A 26,651-nucleotide genomic window follows, 5' to 3' on the forward strand; every position below is an offset into this window, starting at 1 on the left:
TACAGTACTATTCTATTTTTGTTTATTTAATAATAACTGCATTTATATCTTCACAGAATAATTTAGAATAGTAGTAATTGTAGCACAAAACTAGCAGGTTGTTTAACTCCATTCAGGAGCAATTTGTTAGTTTTTCTGAAAATAGTAAGGAAACCATCATATTAATATGTGACCATTTCAGTACAGCTTTCTCATTTGTACACTTATTGATTCAAGTATCAACTTTACAGAGGGACACATTGATTTGGTTCTTTTTTTTTTTTACAGAGAGTATTCATTTGGGATTTGGATGAGACAATCATCGTTTTTCATTCCTTGCTTACAGGGTCCTATGCTAACAGATATGGGAGGGTAAGTGTCAAGGAACTAATTTACAATAATGTGCTGCTGCATAGGTGTTTTGTTCTACAGTAAGGACCGGAATGTTAGGGGAATGTCACGAGAGACAAACTAAGGTTGAAGTATAAAGCGGGTAGGTAGAAAGACTAAGATAAAGAGGGTTTTTCTCACCTCCATTTCTTCCTTACCTTCTATAAGAGAAAAATTACGTTATTGGAAGCAATAATTTTGCCACTTAAAGGTTTGATCATAGGGGCTGCTGAGCGTCTGTAGCTCCATTGGCTTCTTTCTGAGGGCTTGTCTTCACTACTGGGGTAAGATGAACTAAGTTATGCTAGTCGACATAGCTTAGGTCGACTTACCCCGGTGTCTTCACTGCGCTGCATCAATGGGAGACGCTCTCCGGTCAACTTACCTTACTCTTCTCAGGGAACTGGGGTACCGCAGTCAACCGGGGAGTTCCCTGCTGTTGATTTAGTGGGTCTTGAGTGAGTGACAAAGGCTCAGCTCCTCTCAGGAAGTGCTCAGTGACTTGTGGGATAAGGTATTGCATTTCCTTTTGGTACACTGATAACGAAATAGTACATTTGAATGCCTCAACTAGGCTATAAATGAGGAAAATTATTTTTGGGTCCGGGACAGATTAGTGTAATATATTTGTCCACGCTCTAATTTTTCATTTGAATGTTAATTGTTAATTTTTAAGTGTCTGCTTGTGAGTTTAGCCTTGCTGCTGTTCATGTCCTAAAAAGTATAGGAGGAGTTTTGAATGTTATTTTGGAATAGTGGTTTCACAATCATTTGCCACAAGAGAAATGCAGTTATAAAGTGAATGAAAACAGTTTATGAATTGATGTGTCCAAGGAAAATGTTTCACAATTCTCTGTGTTTTTATGAAACAAAATGACTTGCAATTGAAGTCTGATTTGTTTCTTGTTTGATTTAAATCTGTCTTGTTACAAGCCAGATTGATTATATTGTCTATTTTTTAAAAAATCACATTAATTGCTTGTGTATTGTTAGGGAATTCTCATTTTTGACTTTGAAATAATTTTGGAAATAATAAGTGAATGAATAGATAGTCTAGTAGCTTGCAGCGTACTGCACACAGGTTACAATCCATTTTATATGGTTTTTAAAACCAAAAGATGACCATCTTGGAATCCATTGCTACTGAAATGAAGCTCTTTTGAGTTATAATTCTGCATCAGTTTTTCGTCTTTGAGTGCTTGCTCATGTCCATTCCGTGCTAGGTGTGTGTGTGCCATGGGCACTGTTGCCAGAGATTTTTCCCTTAGTGGTATCTGTAGACTCTATTCTAAGGTTCATGAGCCGACCCCATCCACTATGGGACTTAAACCTGGTCTTGTCAAGGCTCATGGGCCCCCCTTCGGGCCATTAGCATTGTGCTCCCTACTGCTTCTCTCCTGGAAGGTTGCCTTCCTGGTGTCTATCACCTCGGCCAGAAGGGTTTCTGAGATCAAAGCCCTTACATCGGAACCTCCTTACACGGTGTTCTTCAAGAACAAAGTCCACCTGCCCCCCCATCTGGCCTTTCTACCAAAGGTGGTGTCACAATTCCACACAACCAGATCATTTTTCTACCTGTCGTCTTCCCAAAGTCTCAAAAGCCGGCTGAGGAACATCAGTTTCATACATTGGATGTTAGGCAGGCCCTCGCCTTTTATATTGAGAGAACTACGCCCTTCCACAAATCCACGCAACTCATTGTAGCAATAGTGGAAAAGATGAGAGGGCTACCTCTATTATCCCCAAGAAACTTGTTCTGGATGACCTCCTGTATTTAGGCTTGCTACAAGCAGGCGAATGTCCCAACTCCAGCCATTGTAACCACTCATTCCACAAGAGCCCAGGCTTCATCAGCAGCATTCCTTATGCAGGTACCAGTCCAGGATATCTGCAGAGCTGCAACCTGATCACTGATTCATACCTTAGCGTTCCACTAAGGCATCGCCCAACAGGGCCAAGACGATGCCAGTTTTGGGAGAGCAGTGTTGCAGTCAGCACATCCAAGAACTCCGAGCCTACCTCTGGGCTACTGCTTGTGAGTCTCCTAGCATTGAATGGACATGAGCAAACACTCCAGAGAAGAAAAATGAAGAATGGGTTACTAACCTTTTGTAACTGTTTTTCTTTGAGATGTGTTGTTCATCTCTATTCCATGACTTTACCCTCCTACCCCTCTGTCGAAGTTACCGTCAAGAAGGAAATGAGAGGGTGCGGGGCTGGTGGCGACCCTTATACCAGCGCATAGGTGCACAACCACACAGGGCACTAGAGCCAGTCCTATGGATAGCACTAAGATAAAAATCTCCGGCAGCTGTGCACACATTGTGCCCACCCCTAGCATGGATAGGACATGAGCAACGCATCTCGAAGAACAATTAGTAATTGGGTGTTTTTTATTACGTGAAAAGGTTAGCACAGGACTGTCAAACATTACTTTCCAGTTTACTCTTCTGTAAACTGGTTTACTATGTTAATAAATCCTCATTTTCGCTAAATTATAAGTAAAGTTGGCTGATGTATTCTAAGAGATGTAAAATTGTTCTTAACCATTGGAATCTACTTGTTCATTAGTCACAGTGAGTAACACACATTCAGAAAAATAGTCTTGTTCACTACAAGTGCTACTCAACATGAGCAATGTTTATATAATCAACCCCTATATTTTCATGGCTGGATTTTCAGTCTGATGCCTAAATTTTATCAAAATATTTGTTTGATTTCACATGCCAATCTTGTATTTAGGGGTCAGCCCAAAATGATTGAACCCTAAATTCTTCTGACAAAAACTATGGGTTAATAATTTCATAATGAATTATGATGTTTGATTCCTAACATATTACTTTGTAGCAATTTGACATAAACACATACTGTAGGTAGCTAAATATGCAAGTTAAAAGGAGATGAGTGACACATGATAGCACTTCAGTCACTATAGAAACCAGTTACTTGAGACGTAGCTTAGTTGGACTGCTGATGCATATGTGACAGAATGTGTCTACCATTCAGTAAATACACACTGGGTCTCATTGGAACATTGCAGAATTAGGCCATGTTAAAACAACATGCATTACAACAAGTTTAGAGTTTATTCCACCTTTTTTGGACATTACCTGTGGGAACAAAGCATGTTTGATATTAGAAGAACTGTTTTAACAAAAGTAATGGGAAGAAGATGGTGATTCGAGGTAGCCTTTGCTTTGGAAGAGAATATTGGAACATCTTAGAATAAGCAGGATGTGTACATGGCTTGCAGTTTCCAGCTTTCATAGTAAAATGTGAATTTTAGATTCTTGTGTGCTTTGTTATGTTACATTAGCCCCACAAGTTCTTTACATTTTAAACTGTTATAGGAAAAATATTAATAGATTTCTATGGTCTTTGGATCACATCCAAAGTGCTGTCAAACACACAACGGTGAACAAACTGGGAAAAATACTTTTCCCTCTTGTATAGCAATCTTAGGGGCTTCTTGTGACAGTAATAGGTACACAGTTTTTAGATAGAAATCTGATTTTCTCAGTTGATGGTGTCTTAAAGTTTTCTGAAGTCAGTATTACCAGTCCCCAACTGTAAAAAACAACATAATCCAGGCCCCAAAATAATGAGATTTTAATGTTTGTTTGTTTGTTTGTTTGCTTTCTGTTTTTTAAGCCTTGAGGCTTCCCATTCTCAAGCTTTTATCCACAACCAGGAGAGTTAGAAACTTAATTTTTAATGGAATCCGAGGTTCTCACATAACCAATTAACTGGAGGAGCTGGATATTAAGGAAAGCATTAAATATAGTGAGAAATGGCAACACTCTAACCTGTCGCTGAGTAGATATTATCTGTTCAGCAACAGTTCCTCTATTCTTTTTCTTGGTATCTACCTCTCTCCTACTATTGTTCTTCTGGTTTTTGCTCCCCTTTTCCATTTGCTCTCCCTTCATCTTTTCCATTTACGTCACCTTCTCCATTTATTTTTTTTTCACCTCTGTCCCTCAGATGTTATTTATGAGCAAAATTATAAACGTGCCATAGTGTTAGTGTTTAATCTGGAAGACTGGGATATTTTTCTTCCCAATTGAAATAAATGAAATGAGTATAATAATACAAATGTACTAACTAAAAAAATATTCTTGGAATTATGTTGTAATTTGCTCTTAGGCAAAAACTAAGTGTAAAAGAGAAAGGGAGATCTGTCTGCCCCAACGCTTGTGGTTAACAGTTATTTTAATTGACATTAGAGCTGCTAGCATCCACATAAACCTGATGTTTTGAGCCATCTGCCTACTGAACAGGTCCTGGAAGCTGGGAAGAAGTCTATGCCCCATGTATAGTATTGATAACTTGAAACAGGTGGATATACAGTTGGAATGGCACTGGAAATGCTGTGGCCCTTATGTATTTCCATTTTCTGTGAAAACTTTTACATTAAATACTTTAAGGAGATAGGTTTCAGAGTAGCAGCCGTGTTAGTCTGTATTCGCAGAAAGAAAAGGAGTACTTGTGGCACCTTAGAGACTAACAAATTTATTTGAGCATAAGCTTTCGTGAGCTACAGCTCACTACATTCCACTGAATGCATCCAATGAAGTGAGCTGTAGCTCACGAAAGCTTATGCTCAAATAAATTTGTTAGTCTCTAAGGTGCCACAAGTACTCCTTTTCTTTTTAAGGAGATAGTCTTTTACAAATAAGATATTTGGGGGGAGGGGTGTTATATATTTTAAAGATTTAAGAAAAATAAAAATCTTGTTTCACTTAAGCCTTCAATTGTTACCAGTCAGCCTAGTAGAAAATAAGCAAAGCTGTGTACTCAGTGATCTTTCCTGTTTTTCGGCTTCTTATTTTTCCCCCTGACAAAGGCATCAAATGGGTCAAAATTGCAAATGACATATATACGTTTGTGGCTCTAATGCCAGTGTTCAAAAGAAAAGGCTTGTTTAACAGATTCAACAGTGGTATTTCTTCATTCAGCTAAGTGGTTTTTCTCTGAGATTTGCACCTGATTTTGGCCATTCCTTAAAAGGTGCTCACATTGAACTGCAAATCCTAATAAATGCGAACAGATTGTTAGCCTCTTTTCATTGTGTTGCATCTCGCAGTAATTGCCTTGCAATTAATAGCTTTAAATTCCAAAAGAGGGCTCGGCATCTTATATTATTCTGGCCTTATCTAGCTTTGTCATCTTTAGGTTTTAGTCACCATTGTAACTAGTCAAAGTCCACACTGCACTGCTGTAAATCACCCTGAGTTGACACACATGTCCTGTTTTTTTATTGGTGCAGTTACACCAATGCAGCTACATTGGTGGCTAAAACCCTAATATAGAGAAGTCCTTACAGCCCACTAAATGTGGTATCCAAGGCAGCAGTCTAAGTATAGTTTTAGGCACAACCAACCTTTCTAATAAGTACTTGGTGTTAAATCAAAGATTTACGTTTTATTTTAAAAGTAACCTGTTTTGCTTCATGTCTTGCATTTATGGGATTTGATCTGACATTTTTCAGGAAACGTCATTGATCTTGTTTTTCTTTTCTTTTTTCTAACTAAATTAATAATGTAGCTTGAGAGAAAACCCCACTCTTTTGTGTGTAATAGTTTAAAATAACATTTGAGCTAAATGGTCCACATCATGCAATTTAAAAATATACCTATTCTGACTCAAGTGTGTGTTTTTAAAAATTTGTTAAAATTAATCATTCATTCAACTTTTCTTTACAATATTCTTTAGACACACTTTTTTTTTTTTTTTAAGGTTTGCTTGTGACATTGTAACAACTATGGAGAGCCAGTATCTCTCATTGTTTTCCCAAATAACATGCAAGGTCGCGAATGGACATGACCATAACATTTGAATGGGACTGGTTCAGTTATCTGGTGGTGGTGGTGTTTTATTATTGAAGTGCCAAAGTGGTGCTTGGTGTTAGTGATCTGCACTGTCATGTGGGAGTCCAGTGTCAGATGCATAGTTCCAATTTCCAGCTCCCTAGGTTGGCAGGAGTTCTGTGGGGTTAGCACAGACAGCCCTTAGAAGGACGGAGTGTTTTACTTCATTGAACAGCAATCCCTGCAACTGAAATAAGAAATGATACTGATGAACTATAAAGGATGCTGAGATTATAACTGTCCACAAAGATGGAAAGTGTGGTGAGAAGGAAAGCCATCCTTAGGACTTCAGTGAGAATATAGAACCTTCCTAACTCCTTACATGTACACACTTCCCTTCCAGGAAAATAAAATAAAACTTAGTTCTGTGAAACTACCAGCATTACAAAAGAGGGAAAACAGTAGTCTGATTCATACTTTAAAGCAAGCAGATGAATCTTCACATTTGCATTACAAATCAAAATGTTCTCTTCTGAAATTTTTGTTGATGTAAAATATAAATACAAGACGACTGATTTGTAAGGGCAAAGTGCTTAATATTGCCAACAAACTGGCATGATGCAGTTGTAGCAATACACTAAAATCCTTTTTTATAGGGGTTCAGAAGTATTTATTTAAGTTAGAAAAATGTTCACTTTTTATTGTGTGTCAACTTGTTAGTGAATTGTATAAAAAAAATTGTGTTAGAGCTTCATTATTTGGACATCTGCATGTCTAAATGCTTCTTTGCAAAATATTCTTTCAGATTAGCTTTGATTTCATTTTTTGTTCTCTGGAAATGTCAGACTAAGCTGCCAAGTTAAAAAATCTTTTTTTCAACTGTTTTCTGCCAATAATGCATAGTGTCTTGTGACAGACAGATGTTTGGGAATTTCAGAAATCTTGTTGAAAAACCTATTAATTTGATTGATATAGGAAAAAACTGGAGGCTAAACCTATTAAAGTTCCCATTTTGAGTTGTCATCAGTTGTAGAATCTAAGCAGATTTAAGAAAAAAGAGAACTGTTCCTGCAATCCTGTTTTTATTATAAAATGTAATTCCTGATGAACTAATGTTTGGTTAATTGATTGTGTCTTGAAGCATTATAACATACTTTTTAAGGTTCTATTTTTTATGCTCTTGGATATTCTTGAGAAAGCATTTTAAGTGAGGGAATGTACATCAAATAAATATATTAGACTCTTATTTCAATTTTCAGATAGAAAATATATAAAACACATAAAAATCAAAACAGGACAAACATCTGTAATGCATTTGGTAACCACAATGCTGAATACACTTCTTGAGTTTATTAACTCAGTAAGGAGTAAGTTGTTATGGTAATTTCTGCAGAGAATTTAGTGTGTTCTGTATTAATAACAAACAATAGATTTGTTCATTCTGCATGGGTGGGCTATATTTAAAGAATAATTAAAGTACAGTTTTGCAGAGAATTAAGGAGTAATTTTATATGTTTTTGCTGTTTGTAAATTAAACATTAATGGTGATTTATTAAAGGCAATAGTTAGGCTAATTACCAAATCCTCTTACTCAAGAGAGTTTGCTTGTGTGAGGACTGTATTATTGAGCCCATGGTTGTTCTAAATCTGTGCACAGTCATTAAATCTTGGAGGGCAGGGGAGGTCCCAATCCTGCAATTGAAACAACATCAGTGGACCCCTTATATCTGTTCAGAGCTCCATTGAAGGCAGTGAAGCTCTGCATGGGTGAAGGGGTTTGCCCAGTTGCAGAATCGGGGTTTTCATTATTAACAGGTTTAAAGTGTCCTTTAAAATGTTGACATATTTAGATACTATGGTGCAAGGTTTTAGGGGAGTCCAACTTCAGCTATGTAGGCGGACCCATCAGTTGACATATTCAGTATTCTCTGCTTCTGAGAAATATTTATTCTAGCATATGGAGTATGCATGTTACTGACTATATTTTGTCATTTCTTCTTTGAGGATCCACCTACTTCAGTTTCACTTGGACTACGAATGGAGGAGATGATTTTCAATTTGGCAGACACACACCTGTTCTTTAATGATTTAGAAGTAAGTACTGACGGTTTATTTACACTGAGCAGTTATTTAACATTTGTTTCATATTGCATGATAGCAAATAGCTCGAAAGTCTGGTTTGGTATAACAACTTTCAAATGCAAATGCTAGAGTACATATATTTTTAAAATCTCCAACAGTTTTTGTTACCCCCGAAATACAGTGCTTTTATTTAATGTAAACACCAGTTTTGAGCCATCAGAGGTGCAATTTTAGATTATTCAACTATTGTATATATGATCATGATAGACCAGCTTTAGAAGTAGATACACCAAAACCATCTATAAACATTAGAATTCAATAGTCTGTACAGGCCATTAAATATTAAACTTCAGCTTCTATAAACAGTTAATAGCTGGGTGCAGATTTCTCAGTTACATCCCACTGTGAGGAAATATTACCCGAGAACCCAAGGGAAATCATTAATGTTGTATATGCTGTCAATCTCAGAGGCTTATTACAGTGGGTCTTCTGCCTTCCGCAGTGGCAGGTACAATTTGTTACATACTAGGATTTCTTTGTTAGTTATGCCTCTCTTGTGTGGCATGCTGTGAGTACTTGGTGTCAGCATGCAAAGGGCTTTCTCAGCCTCTGTGGGCTATGGATTTGGGATTCTTGTGAGATCATTCTAAAAACCGTCTGGATTGCTGAAAGCGACTGTCACCATGATATGTGGCTGTGTTCATCTTAAAACAGAAAAAGTGATTTCTGTTCATATTTTCATAGCAAGAAAATATGAAAATAGTCAGATTTGTTTCCCATCATCATAAAGACAGCCGTTTATTTAAAATCCCACTGTTAAGCAAGCTTGTGGTTGGACTGCCAGTGGGCATTAATCATCAGGTGGTTGTTTTGCTAGATTTTAGGAATGTGTGTTATTCCAGACAGGCAAAAGAATCTTAAAAGATTCAAATGCAACTTCTGCTGATCAAAGTTAATTGGCATCAATTGGCCTTTAAATATTTCCTGATGTTTCCCTTTTCAAAATCAACAAAATACACCTTATTTAGTAGATGAGCTAAAATCATTTGAAAAATGCCAGTGTGTGACAGATCTTAAATGTGGTTTGTACAACATCTGTCCCTTGTTTTGATTTCATTTCATCTGAGAAGAAACTCCTCACAGATGAATTGGCAACTTACAGTATAATAAAATTATTTAAATGTGCTTTATTTTTTCTTCCATTCCTTTGTGAACTATGTATTTTTACACTTACGTTTTGAATACAAGAAAGCTTATATTTTAGTGTGTTTTCTTTCGTTAAGGAAGCTGAATATAAAGACATTATTGGTTTTGATACAAAAAATGCCATTTGTGAATGACATGTGTAGAACTGATTTTTCAGACTTTAGAAGACCATAACAAGACAAGCGACTTACTTTCCAAATCTGTTTCTGATCTACAATTACATTTCATTTTATCCAGAGCAGCAAAAGATAGTAGTATCAAATCTTACCAGTGTGCTTAATAAAGTTTGTAGTGTTTTCATTTGCTTTGCACAACCAAATGTGAGTACTGTAGCCATCCCTTGATACTTAAATGTAAGTGCCATTGGCATGAATAGGAGTTAATCACATACATCCTGGGGATAATTGGCATGTTACAGCCTTAACGTTACAAAATAGTGTCTTTTAATCATTCATTAACCCTTGAAGCAGACTGTACTTTTGTAGAAAGAACGGCCCACATTCTCAGCCAAGGCCAAGAACCTCACAGAGCAGCTTGGCCACCTTTACATTCTCCCAATACTGTGCCAATTGTCTGGTGTTCCCAGCATATGCCAGAGCAATCCAAATGCAGAAGGATTCTTAAATATAAACGTACACGGTTCATATTGGGTGGTGTTTAAATACTTAGGGCCAGATTCTACCCTGGGTTCATGGGTGCTCTGAAAAGAAGGAAACAAGGTGTTGGCAGCCCCTCCTTGCCCGCCATTGGCAGCATTGCAGCTTTTAAATCAGGGGCTGTCCATTAGTCAGTTGGCACAGTGCTTAGGACACTGGGCTCCAGGCTCTCCATTCCAGAGAGCATTGGCTGTGAAGGCTGGAGGAGGAAATTTCTACTGCACCTACTAGTGCTCCACAGTCCTGGTAAAGCGTGGTGTGACTCTGTCGTCCAGCATATTGTGCACACTGAAGCATATATGCTCATCAGGGATGTAGATTATTAGTATGTGTTACCTCTGCTGGAATAGGGTGAGGGTTATAGTAGTTTTTTTCAGTTGAGTCGTCGTTTGAGGCGTGAAAACTTAACTGCTGATTACTTGGTTTCACAACATATAGTTGGTTATTTTAACTCAGGTGTTCTTGGGAGGTAATGTACTCCCAAATGCATACCCATGCATACACATGCCCATAACCTTAACTCCTTTTAACAAAGATTTGATCTGGGGATATCCCAGTTTTTTTAATAGTCATAACATGAGACTGAGGTGAACAGGGTGCCGGGGGAGCCATTTTCCCCTCCCCGGCCTTCTGAGGTCTGCAGGGGCAAAGCCTCACTCTTGTATATCTTCTAAGATCCAAAGGAGTAGAGACCATCTCCTGCAGCCCTCAGAAACTACACAGAAGGGAGGATACCCTCTTGTGGACCATAAGATATGTGCAGAGAAGTGTGGAAGGAGAGGACAAGAGGGTTGTGGGGGACAGCACATCCGGACATTTCCTTCACCCCGTAGATCTACTGATAGACACGTTAGGAGAAAATTCTGTTTAATTACAATACTCCCTAACGATCACTTTAAAAAGAGGCTAGGGTTGAGATTTTCAGAAGCAACTGAGAGATGTAGACAACTTCCATTGGGAAGCCCTGGTTGGCTTTGAATATTTCAACCTAGAATTTTTTTTTTTCAGTGGCAGTGTAAATATCCAGCAGTCATTTCATGGTCTATTTTAAGTTCGTTGGAGCCATTAAGACATCCTGATAATAAAATTTAGTAACTTTCAAATCTACAGTTTATTCAACTAATTCTTGGTTCTGTGCACTTTGAGCACAGCTATATGAGCCTAAAAAGCAATTTTAACCTATCTTGTTTTTGTTCATTTTGTTTTGTTACAAGGTGTTTTTAAAAAAATTAACTTTTTGAACTCTGGTGACAGTCTCAGGCTTTAGAATGTGATAGCTTATTAATCTTATGTCGTTTAAATCAAACTTGGTAAAAAATAATTCTGCCCTGCCACTGGCCCAATTTATTAGCTTAGAAGCCAATATTGCTGTATTTGTGGCTTTTAGGAGAATCAAAATTGGGTTTATAATGGAAGTGTAGTTGCAACCTTATAGAATTTTTTAATTGTAATAAAAGTAATAGAATGGTGGGTTTCACTTTTTGTTGTTTTTATTAGAGTAATAAAACTAATATAAGATATAATTGTAAATCTTGAAGGATCACTCTCAGATTCTTATATGGTACGTTAAATGAGCTTTATAAGTATTTTAATATACTAAAAGAGAGGTGTAAATATTTGCAAATGTATTGTTAAAGTACGTACAGTAGACTTGGCAGATGTATTGGTTGAAATATCATTTTTTAAATTAGATTATGAAACCATAATATATACATAGATCAAACAGAAGTAGAAACTAAGGACCATATGTTCAACACATAGTCTTCTAAGGGGACATCTACACAGCAAAAAATCCCCTATGGCAGCGAGTCTCAGAGCCCAGGTCAATTGACTTGGGTTTACACTGTGAGACTAAAAATAGACATGTAGACATTAGTGCTGGGCTCATGTAGGTGTTTGGGCTTGGGCTGGAGCCTAGGCTCTGAGACCTTTCTCCCTTGCTGGGTCTCAGACCCCTGTCTCTAGCCTGAGCACAAATGTCTACATGGCTATTTTTAGCCCCATAGAGCAAGCCCTGGGAACAAGTCAGTTGATCCAGGCTCTGAGACAGGTTTTGTTGTGTTTTGTTTTTGTTTTTTGCTCTGTAGATATACCCTGAATCTATGTTTAGGCACCTAAATAAGTGGCCTCATTTTGAAGAGTGAGCATCAGTGAGAGTTAGTGCCCAAGTGCCCAGGCTTAGAAGACATCATTATGTAATGGGGGAACTATAAGTATTGGCATAATGTTCTCAAGAGAACCACAATTATCTCACCAGACAAGAATGATGTAGTAATGCCTGAATTCATGCTCCAATTAGCAATATGTTGTGGTATGGGACATAAAGTATTATGTTTTAATCCCTTCTTTTACACGTTTTTAGCATTTTAGAGACTATGCTACAAGCATTTTTAAGGAAGTTAGCCACTTGATGACTAGATTAAAATGTGATATCCACCCATCACAACTTCTAACATTTGTCCTGCTGACTCCCTTTAAAAATCAGTTCTTTTATTTCTTTGGTAAATTACATGACCTTTATAATTAGGTACATTGTAGAAAGAACTATTGGTTACTTCTATTTTTGATACTTAAAATAGTGATTAAGACTAAGGTTTGCAAGGTATTAAACAAGATTTCATTGGTCCTAGTATCTTAAAAAGTATAGATATAACTTCATCTCTGAAGCTGTAGGTGTTACTTTATATATTAGTTGACCAAGATCATAAATCTTTTTTTAGAAACCTTAGCTTTATGAAATCTTTCCTGATAATTTTTATGAAAGAGATACTTTTCTCTTTAGTTTAACAGAAAATGAAAATTTTCTTAGAAGAAATAAAGAGCCAATAAACTAATTATTCAATTCAGTTCATTGGGGTTATGTTTGTCTGAGCTTTTTGTTTTCTGTTTGTTTTGGTTCTGGCTTTTTCTTTTGTTTCGTCCCTTTTTATTATTAAATTATTAATTTAATTTTGACACATCAGAGAATGATATACACGAAGATACAGAAATGACTGGCAATTGGTTTTCTTCCACTAGTGAAAGACACATAATCTGTACTCAGAGATGCATAATTCGTTTCTTGCTTCTCTGTTTGTGAATCTGAGGAATGTCCTGTATATTATTTTACAAAACTGTCTCCATGTGCAGTCTGATTAAATGTATATGGAAGTCATTTATTATAAATGTAATATGGAATGAATTTTTCAGCTACTTTAGGGAAAGTATTTCGTCTCTGACAGAGAGAAGAAGGAATATTATCAGTCATGACTGTAAAGCAATAGTGCAAGCCCTCCAAAAAAGAAAGGGGGGAGAGAAATTAGTTTGATGTTATGTCTTAACTATACCACTGCTGATCTTAAGCTATTTTTTTACATTGGTGGTTTGCACAAGTAAAGGGGTGGGGGAAATGAATCAGAGATTACGTTCATGTTATAGGCAATATTTTGGTGTCAGAATAAGGATTTACATTAATATCTCCTCAGACTCTAATTCAGTGACCATCTATCTTGTTTTTAATGTGTTTTGCTTAATGTTTGTGGCATAATCCTACCTGTATGTAGCAACCAGCTAACATAATCAATTTTAACTGCATAGTTACAATATAAACTTTATATTGCTTTGAAATGATTGACCTTTGAATCACTATATTAGCATATTCTTCCTCATCAAGCCCACTTAGTTATTGCCTACATAAGGGCTGCAGATAATTTGCATAATGTGAAGATTTCCAGCACACCCCATAAGGCAGTTCATCCCATGGAAAGTAGGGGTGAGATTTTCAAAGGTGCTCAGGATTGATTTAATTCTGCTCCATTTGCAGGTAATGGGAGTTTTACCATTGACTTCAGTGGGACAGAGGTAGACCAATGTTGATTGCTTTTGGAAATTCCGCCCTATCAGTATTAGTTTACAGTATGCCACTGAGTTCCAAGTGGACAGTCAAGATGCCAGATTGGACGCTGGGTCGTGGAGTCTCCACATTCCCCATGTTAAAACAGAGGACAGATCAGAGCCACATTGTAAAATACTTATGGGCTGCATTTGGCCCCACTTTACTCCTCCCCTCCGCAGTCTATAATTCTGTAAACCTTTCTAATATACCTAATAATTTGTATTTGTTTACTTGGTGGATTTTACTCAGATGTAGCAACTTGGATTAACTGATTTGCAATGATAAGGTGCTCTTTATTCTTTATAAAATCTTAAGTATGCTTCACTGACTAAACAGTGTGTTGTTTTCCAATAGTTATTCCACAAGCCTGAGAAAAGGCATTTAATATCAAGAATTCGTTATTACTGTAACATTGTTTTCCCAGCATGCTTTGAGCCCTCAGTCTAGTTGAAACTGATTCTAGTTATTCTGTAATTAATACAGTCAGAAGGCCTGACTGCTGCAAAAAAACAAACAAAAAACACCACAACAAAGACCATTACAACAGAAAGTGATGAAAGATTTCCCTTTTTTTCATTGCCACTGCTACCATGTGATAGGTAGAAAAGACAAAATACTTTTTTCTGGAAAAGGTTAAAAGTTGCAATTTCATTAAAATACAATTTATAGAGTGAAATCCTGGCCCATTTGACATCAGTATGAATTTTGCCATTGACTTCAATGGAGTAAGGGTCTCGCTCATGAGAAATAAAAACATTTCCTGGTAACTGAATGAAAGTTCTCTACAATCACAATTTTAGCAGCATTTCCAGTTCTTATAAATTTATCTAGACGTTGTGAATTTGAACAGGTTTTCCCTCACAAAATTACCAGTATTTTGTGCCTCTGGCTGGGCAGTGACAACACACTTCCTTCTTTGAGTATGTGTCAGTGTGGATACCACTGTAGAAGCTCATGTACATCATGCACACAAGATCAGAGCCTTGTGAGTAATAGTGTCGAGCAGGGACCACACGTGCACCCTGAGTCTTCTCATGCTCCTGTATGAAGGCATAAAGTGCGGGGCGGCTGCAACTCTGCTTCAGTTCCCTCTTACCATTTGTGGCAGCAAGATGGAACTGAGCGAGTGTCCAACCTGCTAGGCTTTAGCTCTGGCAAAATCTTCAAAGCTTCTTCAGAACTCATCTGTTTCATCTCTAAAGAACTGCCATGAATGATGTTAACCTGTTTGGACTGAATTTGGATTGTCAGACACTCCCAACCCCATGTACAGCCCTCCCCTTTATCGGACACCTCAGCATGGCAGATTCATGCCCTGCCCTTCCTATGACACACTAATCCCATTAAAAGTCCAAAAAAGTTCCATTTACCAAGTAGATGCTTAGTATGCCTTTCGTTCTCTGGTACCAGACAAACCAGCTTCTTACAGCCCCAGTGCCAGATACTTTAAGTCATTTCAGGTCTTCTAGGATTGTAGAGAAAGGCATCCATCATACAAGAAAGATCCCATAAGTCACTGAACATTTTGGCCAGGGCTGATTGACCCTGCTAAGGCTCTATGGCAAATGTCAGCCATAATACCACCCGTGATGGGTTGCCCCACTTAGAATGCCACCTGATGTGCTGAGATACCACTGAGCCCACCAGTTATGCCAGCCTGCACACCCTTTTTACCTGTCTTGCTGAGCCAGGCCATTAAGCCTCCTCCAGCACACACACACAGGCAGGGCCACATCCAACTGCAGAATGACACAGACACTGAGATGAGTTCTGTGAAGACTCAGTTTAAGGGACTTGCCCCAGCACTCAGGTGTCCACCTTCCTTGGAGTGCAGACCCAAAGGTATATTATGAAACCTGCCTCCAGCCTCAATGTGGAGGAAGGTATGCACAGCCTCTTACCCCTCCCCGCCCCCCAAATTATGAATTGTACAAACGGCGTTATATTATAAACAAGAAATAAGTTTATTAACTACTACGAGGTGAATTTTAAGTGAATATAAGAGATAACAGACAGAACAAAGCAAATTACTGATCAAATAAAGCAAAATACGCAAGCTAGGCTCAATATACTTAAGAAACAGGTTACAAAATGCAATTTCTTACCCTAAATGTTATTTTAAGCAGGTTGCAAAATTTCTGTAGCTTACAGTTCCAGTTATATTCCTTTTCAGACTGGACCCCTGTCTCAGTCTGGACTCCCCCTTGCCTTCCCTTCAGGTGTCTTTAGCAGTCTTTCTTCTTGTGAATACTGTAAAGAAATGAAAGGAATGAAGGGACTTAGAGAGTATTTATTCATTAATTAATTAAGTAAAATGACATGAAGATGCCCTCATGCAAGCTCTCTGCCCTTCAGATTCAGAAAGGCCTTGGAAAGGAGTCCTGTTTGCCTCCCTCCCCACCCTTAAATAGGATTTACATAAGGCAGGAATCCTTTGTTTCCCAAACTTGACTCCCCTTCCCTTTTAGGGGAAAGCTACAAGAAGTCCAAGATAATGTTTAGTATCAGGTGACAAGACCACCTGGCCTAGTAGTGTCGCAGTTACGTCCCAGGACACCTCCCACATCATCTCTCACCATCAAAGACAACAAAGTTCATAGGAACCCTGATTGATCTTGATTGGCAAGAGCCTACCTCCTGGAAGGCAGATTTTTATCTCTCCAGTCAGTGTCAAATAACCTGCAATTGAATTCAATGATGCATACATGTCTGGGAATAGTGAGCAATGGCAGTGTGTACGTACGTGATTCCTTTGCCAGACTTCATCTGCAACCCTTACATCTATGGTGTAGGTTGGTGTATTTCCTGTCCAAACACTGTAAGAGTCACTGTCCCAACCCATGTCCTATGAGAACTTACTTGGTGGTTGTACCCAAGCAATCAAGGGTTCCTTTCTCTGCCCCCCCTTCCTGACAACACTTGTCATGGACGCCTCAGTGCCAGTTTAGGGTGCCCACCTAAGCCATCTGCAGATAAAAGGGACCTTGTTCCAGGACAATTTGAAATTATATATGAACATCCTAGAGCTCAGGGCCATCTGGCTGGCTTCTATAGCGTTCCCTCCCTGTTCCGCAGAACTTTGTGGAAGATCAAGTGCAGATCTTGAAGGACAATACATCCACGATGCTCTATGTGAACAAACAAGGAGGCGTTCAGTAATTCCCTCTCTGACAGGAAGTCATGAGGTTGTAGATTTGGTGTCATCAGTGTGGAGTAACCCTATTGACGCTTCACTTTCCAGGAGCCAGCAATTGATCTGATTACCACAGAGAACAGTGCCAATTGTCTGGACTTCTCCCTCACGGGGCATGAGAAAAGCCACAAGAATGATTAAAGGATTAGAAAACTTGCCTTAGTGATAGACTCAAATGGTACAATCTACACAGGGATTAAATAAACCTCTGGCTGGCCCAGCTCAGCTGTTTTGGGCTCATGGGGACTTGGGGTCCAGGTGGAAAAATTGCTGTGCAAGGGTGGAAGGTCTCAGAGCTCAGGCTCCAGATCGTGCCCAACTGTCTACACAGTAATTTTCAGCCCCATGAGTGTGAGCCCGAGTCAGATGACCCAGGTCAGCCATGGCTGTGCTGCAGGTCTTTTATCTCTGTGTAAACATACCCAAAGAGCTCAATCTGTGTAGCTTAACAAAGAGAAGGTTAAGGGATGAATTGATTACAGTTTATAAATATCTATGTGGGGAACAGAGAAAGGCTAACAATCCAATGGCTGGAAGCTGAAGCTCGACAAACTGAGATGAAATAAGGCATAAATTGTTAAGTGACAGTAATTCACCATTGGAACTATTTATCGGGGCTGTGGTGAATTCTCCATCACTGACAGTGTTTAAATCAAGATTGGATGTTTTTCTTAAAGATCTGGTCTAGGAATTATTTTGGGGAAGTTATGTGGCCTGTGTTATACAGAAAGTCAGACTAGATGATCATAATGGTCTTTTAACATAAGATAACATAACCCTTTTAACATATTTTTTGTTTGGTTTTTAAAGCCAAATTTCAAACATTCCCAATGCACGTCTGGCATCCTGAGGGCCACATTGTAGTTTGGACTGAAGTACCCAATTGTGACAAATCTACAGAAATTCATTAATTGGGAAATAAATACACTGTTTTAAAAAAAAAAAAAAAAAAAAAAACTTGTGGTGTTTCTTTTGCAGGAAGTATGTCCAAATTTTACCTCCAAGGGGACAAAATTAAGATGTGCCTTCCACACATTTTCTTTGAAAAGTGCAAGAGGAGTGCTCTAACTCAGACTTCCCAAAATGTGTTTAAGTTCCAGGGTCTCAAGAGGTTTCTACTGTTTCCGTGTGGTCACATTAAAGCCTCTACCTGAATTTCATCCAGTTCAATGGTCTGACAAAACATTAAAAGAAAGAAAAAAACTGATTCCCTTGATGTTTTAGAGTCTCACTTTATATTCTAGGTTTTAAAATATAATTTTGCTCCAGATAATTTTCTGTTTTCATTTTAAAAGTTTCTCTATTTCCTTCCTTAAATGAAATGAAAGAGGCTAACAAATCTGCTGGGTTATTTTGAAGTGAGCTGAAAGTATCTCAATGTGCGGTGTGAAATATTAGTGTCTAAGCTGTATTTTTAAGAACAGGTTAGAGAAGAAGTAAGAAGAGAGACTCTTGATGAAGTGTTTGTTTATGTATTTAAGCTTCTTGGATAGTTAAAACGGTACAGATTTGAGACAGATTTTTCCTCAGTGCAGTGCTAAACAGTACATTGACAACTATGCACATATAAAAGACTTCAACTATTAAATACTTGTGACATCAAAATACTGACCCCTGACATCAACACTAAACTCAGCTGAAACTTTATTGCCATGAGAGAGGAGAAATCAGGTAAATCTAAACACAAGCTCCTTACAGAACTCTAGAAAAGACCATTTCAGCCAGTCTAGGGTCTCTTCATTTTTCCTCATTCATCTGTGTAACTCCCATTGCTAGTAAGAACAAATGCATAAGGACAGAATAGCCCCTTAGCCTCTATACAGCATGGAACATACATATATTGGTCCAGTACTTTGTATATTTAAAGAATATTTGATTACAGCATTTCCAAATATTTTTAATTGTGGTAAGTACTGAGAGAGGATTCCACTGGAATGAAAACATAGCTCTCATTGGCCCTTTTTCCTGTGTGTGTGTGTGTGTGTTTGTATGTGTGTGTGTGAATAAGTATTGGGTCCCAGTACAGCTGTATTTACACATGCAGAACTTCCATTGATTGTAACAGGGGTTACACTCATTTGACAGCATGATTAGAGGAGATTTAAGCTGTAACCACCTACAACAGAAGCCAACAAGCTGCACAAAAAGGACAAGACAGTAAAGGCATTCGCCTGATTTTGTTTTATAAAAATGGGTTTTCTAATTCCATTGTACTCTACAAGAACAATAATATTTTTTTTAAATCCCTATATCATCTGGCTCCTGCACTGTCAAGGTATGTTGAGTAATGAGATTATTGACTTTGTCTGAGTCTAAATCTACACTGTTTTGGTATCAAAGTGACCATTTGGTAACAAAAGGATCCTAAGATTCTACTATCATAAAGCACAACAGGAGAGGAAGATATGTTTTTGAAACTATAAAACTGTGTGTATTTTGTAGCAGTTAATCCCAATTCGAAATAAAATGGGCTTGTAGCACAAGCAAATATACAAAAATATTGAGAGTATAAATTGATACTAAGGGATTTTTTTAGTTTATTATCAAAACTAGCATTTGGCAACAGTACTATTGTTTTATTTTAGATATTGGGAAAGCATCTGAAAGTTAACATTCAACATTTTTTTCTTAGGCTGTTTGGTCTAATTCATTCTGATCTTTTAAAAATAATTTTAAAAGACAAATTATTTTGAACACTTTTACCAGCCACAGAAATGTTAATTAATTTACTCAAAAACAGTTAATGAAAAGCCTGCAAAGGAGACTGTTTAATATTTACTAACATAAATCCTCAAATAGAAGGGTTAAAATAAGTGATTCAAGGAAAAGATAAAAGGTTTTCTGGGTTGACTATTATTCCAGTGGTCTGGCTTCAACTTTGCAGTAAAGGGAATAATTTTTATGGGAATGTGGTTATTCACAGCAAGACTACAGTTGGTGTCAGTGTGAAAAATTCTTCTTTAGGAGAGTGTCTCAGCAGGAATAACAGATCTAAAAGAAAGGCAAAAGAAATTACAGAGAACACTGACTGGTGCAAGTGACAAATTATGTTTACAAATTGATGGGTAAACCCATCGGAGAGGAAGAAATGGGGACAGCAGTAAATCAGAGATTTGTTCCTAGGAGTATGCGGTCTGCCTAAGCTTTCACAAATTACTTATATTCTGAGTTACGATCGTTTTTTTGTTCTTGTTTTGGTTTTTGGTGGTGTTGTAAAGTGAGTAAGGCTTTTAGACTGTGGAGCTAGATTTTGATCTCAGTTGTGTTGGTGTAAAATATGGAGTAACTCCATTGAAGTCAATAAAGTTACTCCAGATTTACACCAGTGCACCTGAGATCAGAATCTGGCCCACTAAGTCAAATACTGCTCTGATTTACATCTGTACAAACCAGCTATAGTCTATGACGTTGCAGAAGTCTGAAATAGGGCAGAATTTGACCCTTTTAAATGTTTTTTTTTAAGTTACCTCATTACATGTTCTCTAAACTGCTTAATATATTTGTAATTTTTTAATGAAAAGGACACTGTTTAAGTAGTGGAAGCCTGATTCTTAGCTTACTCTACAGTACACTAAAATTGTTTTAATTTGGTGAATGTTATCCATCATGATAATATATTGCACTTGTGTGGCTCACATATCTAAAAATTTCAAAGTGCTGTATAAACAATTAGGCCACCCAACACACCTCTGTGAGGTTGGTGTTATCTCCCATTTTCAGGAGAAATGGAGGCACTTAGAAGTTAAGTGATTTGTCTGAGATTGCACAGCAGTCTGTGGCAGAGCCAAATGGAGAATTTAAGTCTTATGGTTTCCAGTCACTCATTTGACTCTAAAGAAAGCAAAAAAAAAAAAAAAAAACCCCACCAAAATCAATAATACTTTCTCTTTGTGAGGCAGACATGTGCTGGATTCTCTTTTTTTCTTGTGTCTCTGTAAAAAAAACATTAAACTTGCAGATTTCTCCCAGAGCTTTAAAAATGCCCACGTAGCATGATGGGGTGAATGTGTGCTTCATATTTCCTTTGCTATGATGAGATCACTAAAGTGGCTACATTAACAGAGATGTACATCAGCACAGTTGTGTCAATTTCAAGAAAAAATTATAATTGCAGGAAAAAAATGTTTGTCAAATTGGAAAGGACAATCTTGGTAGTCAGTGGACATTGACTACTCTTAAAGCAAATATCAAGATTTGTTGGTCCGAGAATTAAATACTGACTGAGATGAGGCCATAGATCAATGAGCCTGATATTCTCTGAAGCCAGAAGCCAACATAAACATTCTTACATATATTCTAAATGTCGTACTTCAAAATGTCTGGAAATTGCCCCATTATTGCTCCAGATACTAAAAAGATTTTTTGTTTGAAAATTACTTTCAAAAAAGGAAATGCAGATAAAACTGTTGACCTCTGATAATCATCTCAGAATGCAATCATTTGCACAGGTGATCTGATTGATAAAGCCTGGTAATATCAAAAACTGAAGAGGTAAACAATCTGGCTCGTCGTGTGCTTTCAGATTTTTGCTAAATGATCTCCATTTAGCCATGGACATGGGGCCATCAGCCATGGTCATGTTGCTGGGTCTGTCAGCAGTGTTTTACACTGCTGATCGTGAGATGTGGCTGACTTCCAGAGAGAACTGGCAGGAGTGGGTGAACAGAATGATCTACTTTGAGGTGTATACCTGTCTTTGGGCCACAATGCTGAATCCTGTCTCCCATCTAAGTCAACTTGTATGTAAAACTGCTGGAGGAGATTCTGGATTTTTAACATGGATTTTCAGACCCATCAGAAAGCAGATGGATGAAAGACAACTGGCTAAACTTAGTCCCTGAAAAAGACACAGGGAATGCTGATAGGAAAAGGAGGACGCTATATGGCCAGACTGTAACTTCACTCTCAATTGTGTGAGGACATTTCCCCACCCAGTCCCCAGTCATCATATATGGAGTCGGTGTCATTCTGGACTCTGCATTGCCCCAGAATTCACATCAGTGATCAAAAATGCCTTTTATCATTTTTCAGCTAAGCTTCAAATAATAGCTTACAGAGGCTACACCTCTTCCTGTCAAACAAGGACCCAGCCACAGTGAGTCAAGTGTTTAGCATGTCCAGGCTTGATCGCTGCCAGATTCCCTATATGGAAATAACAGTGAATACCATGACAAAACTTCAGATAGCCCTACACATCATGGGCCACCTTTTGAATAACAAAGCCTTCTGAGAACACATCATCTCACTGTTCCCCATGTTGCAGTAGGCCATCAGATCCTATTTAAGAACCTAATCCTCATCTTCCAGACACTCAACAATTCTGGTCATCAATGACACAGCTGAGATTAAGACCCGTAGGAGTAGGAGACTGCCTTCTCAGCAGCTGGCCCATTGTTATGGAACTCCCTTTTGCTGAGTATCACAGTGACGATGGATCTCAGCATGTGCAAACTGAGATACAAAACCCATCTATCTGCAGTTGATTTCCCTCAGTAACAATCCAAGAACAGCTCAATTTCTCCTCCCTGAAGAAGAGGGAAGAAAGACGGAAAGGGAAATAGAAAGGACGAGAAATGGGGAGGGAATCTCCCCTCATTGCATATACAAGGGAGTAGATGGATAATACAGTTTTCAAACTGCCTGTCTGCAAATGTAACCATTTGTTAGTGCCCAGATACTCAAGTGCTGGGTGCATTAAAAATATCTTGACAGACAGGTGTAACATTAATATTTTGTACTTTTTTAGTATCTCAGGATCTCATGCACATCGCGAACATTGAATTAAGCTGCACAACCCCTTTGTGATGTAGATAAATAAGCAATAAAACTAAAGTGTGCATTCATCAGGCAATATCTTAGCTGAAAGCCTTAACACATCTGAAGTTGGCTGATGAATGCTCACCCTAGAACATGTTGTTGCACTTATATCTTATTGATGAAAAGATAGGAGAGGATAAGTCCATTAATTTGCTCAAGCAGAGAGTTCAACTGGGGTTAAGCAAAATGTTAGCCAGAAGTGGACTAGATCAGTGTTTCTCAACCTTTTTGGTACTAAGGATTGGCTTGCTGCCTTCCTGAACTATCAGGGAGATCTCAGGGACTGTTGCCAGTCCACGGACCAATGGTTAAGAAACACTGGATTGGAGAAATCAGGGATTGGCTTCTGTTTGTTTCCTATTTCCTATTTATCCTTCCATATTAGGTAGAGGAAGCAAAGGTTAAGTCTCCACCTACCTTTCCCTAGCAAATCAGCTGGAGGGAGTAGATTTTACACACACGCGCACACACACCTTTCAGCTGGAGAAAGCAGGAGCCATTGGAGAAGTAGTTTAAAATACTATATGTTAACCACCCTTTTGCCTCTTGCTCTTTCCAGATTATTGAGTGGGACTGTGGCAGTAATGGGCATAAAAGGAGTAGCCACCCGCCCCCCTCAGCTAACTGACATTAGCAAACCTTCCAAAAAATAGCTATCATTCCTGCTCCACTCAGCTCAGCAGCAGCATCTCCTTTGATACCCAGCTACTGCTGCTGAGAAGGGTAATTGGGGTCAACATCTGCCCTGTGTCATCTGGAGAGCTAAAGAAAGGGGAGGAGGAGGAGGAAAAAAGGAAAGGATTTTATGGAGAAGTTCATGCTGCTCAAAATGTGGCAGATTTAGATATGCTTAGTGATAGGTTGGTGAAAAGGTTTTTTATTCCCAATGTTTGTATACATTAGGAGATAATTACATTGGAAGAAAGACTCATTAGCCAATTGGATTAGTTTTCATCCAGGACATTTTATAAGCAGAATGAATATCTGTCCTAGCAATGAGGAAAGTGAGGCATAGAGACAGGTTAAGTGATTTGCCGGAGGGGGCACAGAGCTGAAACAGAACCAGTGTTTTCTGTGCTATTTAACCACTAGAATCCTTTCCTCTTCCCAGAAAGTTATTTAATTTTCAAGCTTCTATAGAAAATACAGCAACTTCATCGTATTGCAAAGATTTGTAAGTGTAAAGTATCCAAACAATTCTGAGAATATAATGTCACTAAAAATTGTATGTGCTTAAAAATGTACCTTTGTTTTAGTTGGCTCTTATAGATTTGCCATGAAGTAAATTTTGAAATATTAGCCATGTTCATCGATTTTCTTCCTTTCTTTTAAATGTAGCCATTTTTTATTTCCCCCGACTTTCATTAGTCACAGATTTGATTTTTCAACAAAGGTGTATCCACATATAGCATGAATCATGTCATAAAGAAGGTATTTACAGTGTGAAGTGCTGAGATTTTAAAGTAGGGTGAATCTGACACTTTAAACTTAATACTTAATGCTTTCCAGGAAGGAAGAATTGTTTAAACAGATCCACCTGAGTGGTATTTTGTCAGTCATATAGCAGATTTGTCAGGAGAACTACACTTTTCCTAAAAGTATATTCTGTGTGAGATAACTAGTCAGTTTGGCAGACTTCTAGCAAAAATTTGGATTGCAATTCTAAAATATTTCCCACCTTCCCTATGTAATGACATACATTGGGGAAATGCAGAAAGAAAACAACTACATCAAATTCTAAACAATTATTAAATCATCTCACCACCTTCTAGATCCCAGTTTTGCAATATGATGAACGAATCTGGTATGGTGTGATATACTCTCAGAATAAGAACCCTAATTCTAAAACTATAGTCTTTGAGGGAAGCTGAGGGCCTTTGGATTTTGTAACTGTACTTGTGGTTATTGTCATTTGCTCCAGTACACTTACTGTGGTATACCAGGATGCTTTATATTTTCAGCCTTCCCTTTCAATATTAGAAAGATTTCAGTATATTGGGTATATTTTAAAAGTGGTAAAAATATATATATATATAACTAGAATTTCAATTCTGAAAATATCTACACCTACTCCAGTGCAGAGGTAAAGAAACTAGCAAAACAGGTAGACAGGATGAAATTGTCAGCAGTTTAACTTCGCGCACAGAACCCAGTGCCAGTATGTACACATATTCATACATGTAGCCCCATTAGATCAGATTCTGATATCAGTGGTGTTCTTCTGGATTTATATGAGCGTAACTGAATTGAAAATCTAGACTATTGATTTTTAGTGGGACTACTCCCATGGGTAAAGATTGCAGGTGAGGCTCCTATTCATGTTGTGAATACTCTAATATGAATGGAACTGGTCATGTGAACAAGGAGACTAGGATTTGGTCATTCATATTAGAATCTCCTGGGGCTATCGGGGGTAATCAGTTATTTTTGTCAAGGTCCAGACTCCAGAGAAAATACAAAATAATAACTAAATAAAAAGATTTTTCAGTCCATTCAAAAGCATCTGGCAGTCTGGATTTGGCTCCCAGTCCGCCTATTGACTACTCCTGGGCTAGATCCTCAACTTGGGTAGGCTGTCATAGCTCAGTTGAAGTTGATGGACCTATGATCATTTAAACCTTGAGGATCTATCCCTCATTCATGTAAATAAGAATAAAATATTAGTGATTAATTAAAATTCACTAAAAGAGCATTTTAGTGTGTGTCACTTCAATCAGTGCACAAAATTGTGTTCTCATTTACACGCTGACAAGTGAGAACAAAACATGATCCAGTGTGATTCCTGACAGGGGTTGGAGGGGTAGACTTGCAAAGTAGTAAAATGTTCCTTACATGCTGTTGGGGGAAAATCAGCTCACTAGATAATTTCAGTTCCCAGCCCTTGGGGTTTGGAATACAGTTTTCAATCCGTTGGTGTCTGTTTAGTCACTGATTTATTCCTTTGTCTAGACCTGTTACTTAATGGGCATTTAAGAATGCATTTTTATGTGAATATAAGCTGTATAGTTTCTTTCTATCAGTTAAGTAAAATGGGAGTATTTTAAAACTCGTCAAGGTCTGTTTTAATTCCTTGACTGTTCATCCACAAATTGTCAAATGGAATGAAGTGGATTTCAAGAGCTCTCTTTGTTTTTCATATCCTGTGCCTGACCTACAGGTAATCCGCACCTTTTTTCTTCGGCACAGAATAATTGTGGTGGGAAAGCAGAGAAAATGGTAGGGTCACAAAGTGCAGACTAGACAGGGATGACAGGTTCTGCCAATTGAGTGCCAGTATTGTGAACCTGCGAACCGTAGTCCCTGCTTTTTCACATGGATTTATGTTGTATGTTAACAGGAATCCCATGATGATGGGTTAGGCAGTTCAGAGCAGCACTTTAGCTTTTATTACCTCTGATTGAAAGCTAATGCAGGTTTTTGTTGTATATTTAGCAAGTACAGAAGAATAGCATTGTACAGAAGGTAAATATTTATTGCATTGGCAGATGTTTAATATTCTGTGTACAAATATAGATGTACTGAACTGTTTCTGTAAATGAGATGTTTCATGATCTTTATACCAAATGAGAAATCAAGATTTTATATAAAATTTAACTACCAGAATTAACAAATGGCAAGATTTCTGCTATTATTTTTCTAAGTTT

The 26,651-nt window shown here is 37.9% G+C and overlaps 1 protein-coding gene across 14 annotated transcripts in view; it reads left to right on the plus strand.

The window, feature by feature from the left end:
• The window catches only part of EYA1 (EYA transcriptional coactivator and phosphatase 1), a 227,777-nt gene that overhangs the window by 167,904 nt on the left and 33,222 nt on the right, over window positions 1–26,651 (plus strand). For all 14 annotated transcript variants that reach the window (XM_075125123.1, XM_075125125.1, XM_048840933.2 and 11 more), the window contains 2 exons: window positions 268–351; window positions 8,184–8,273. In XM_075125123.1, the coding sequence (XP_074981224.1) occupies window positions 268–351; window positions 8,184–8,273 (174 nt within the window). The remainder of the gene's footprint in view (window positions 1–267; window positions 352–8,183; window positions 8,274–26,651) is intronic.

The sequence above is a fragment of the Caretta caretta genome, chromosome 2 (genome assembly GCF_965140235.1).
Source record: "Caretta caretta isolate rCarCar2 chromosome 2, rCarCar1.hap1, whole genome shotgun sequence".
Lineage (NCBI taxonomy): Eukaryota > Metazoa > Chordata > Testudines > Cheloniidae > Caretta > Caretta caretta.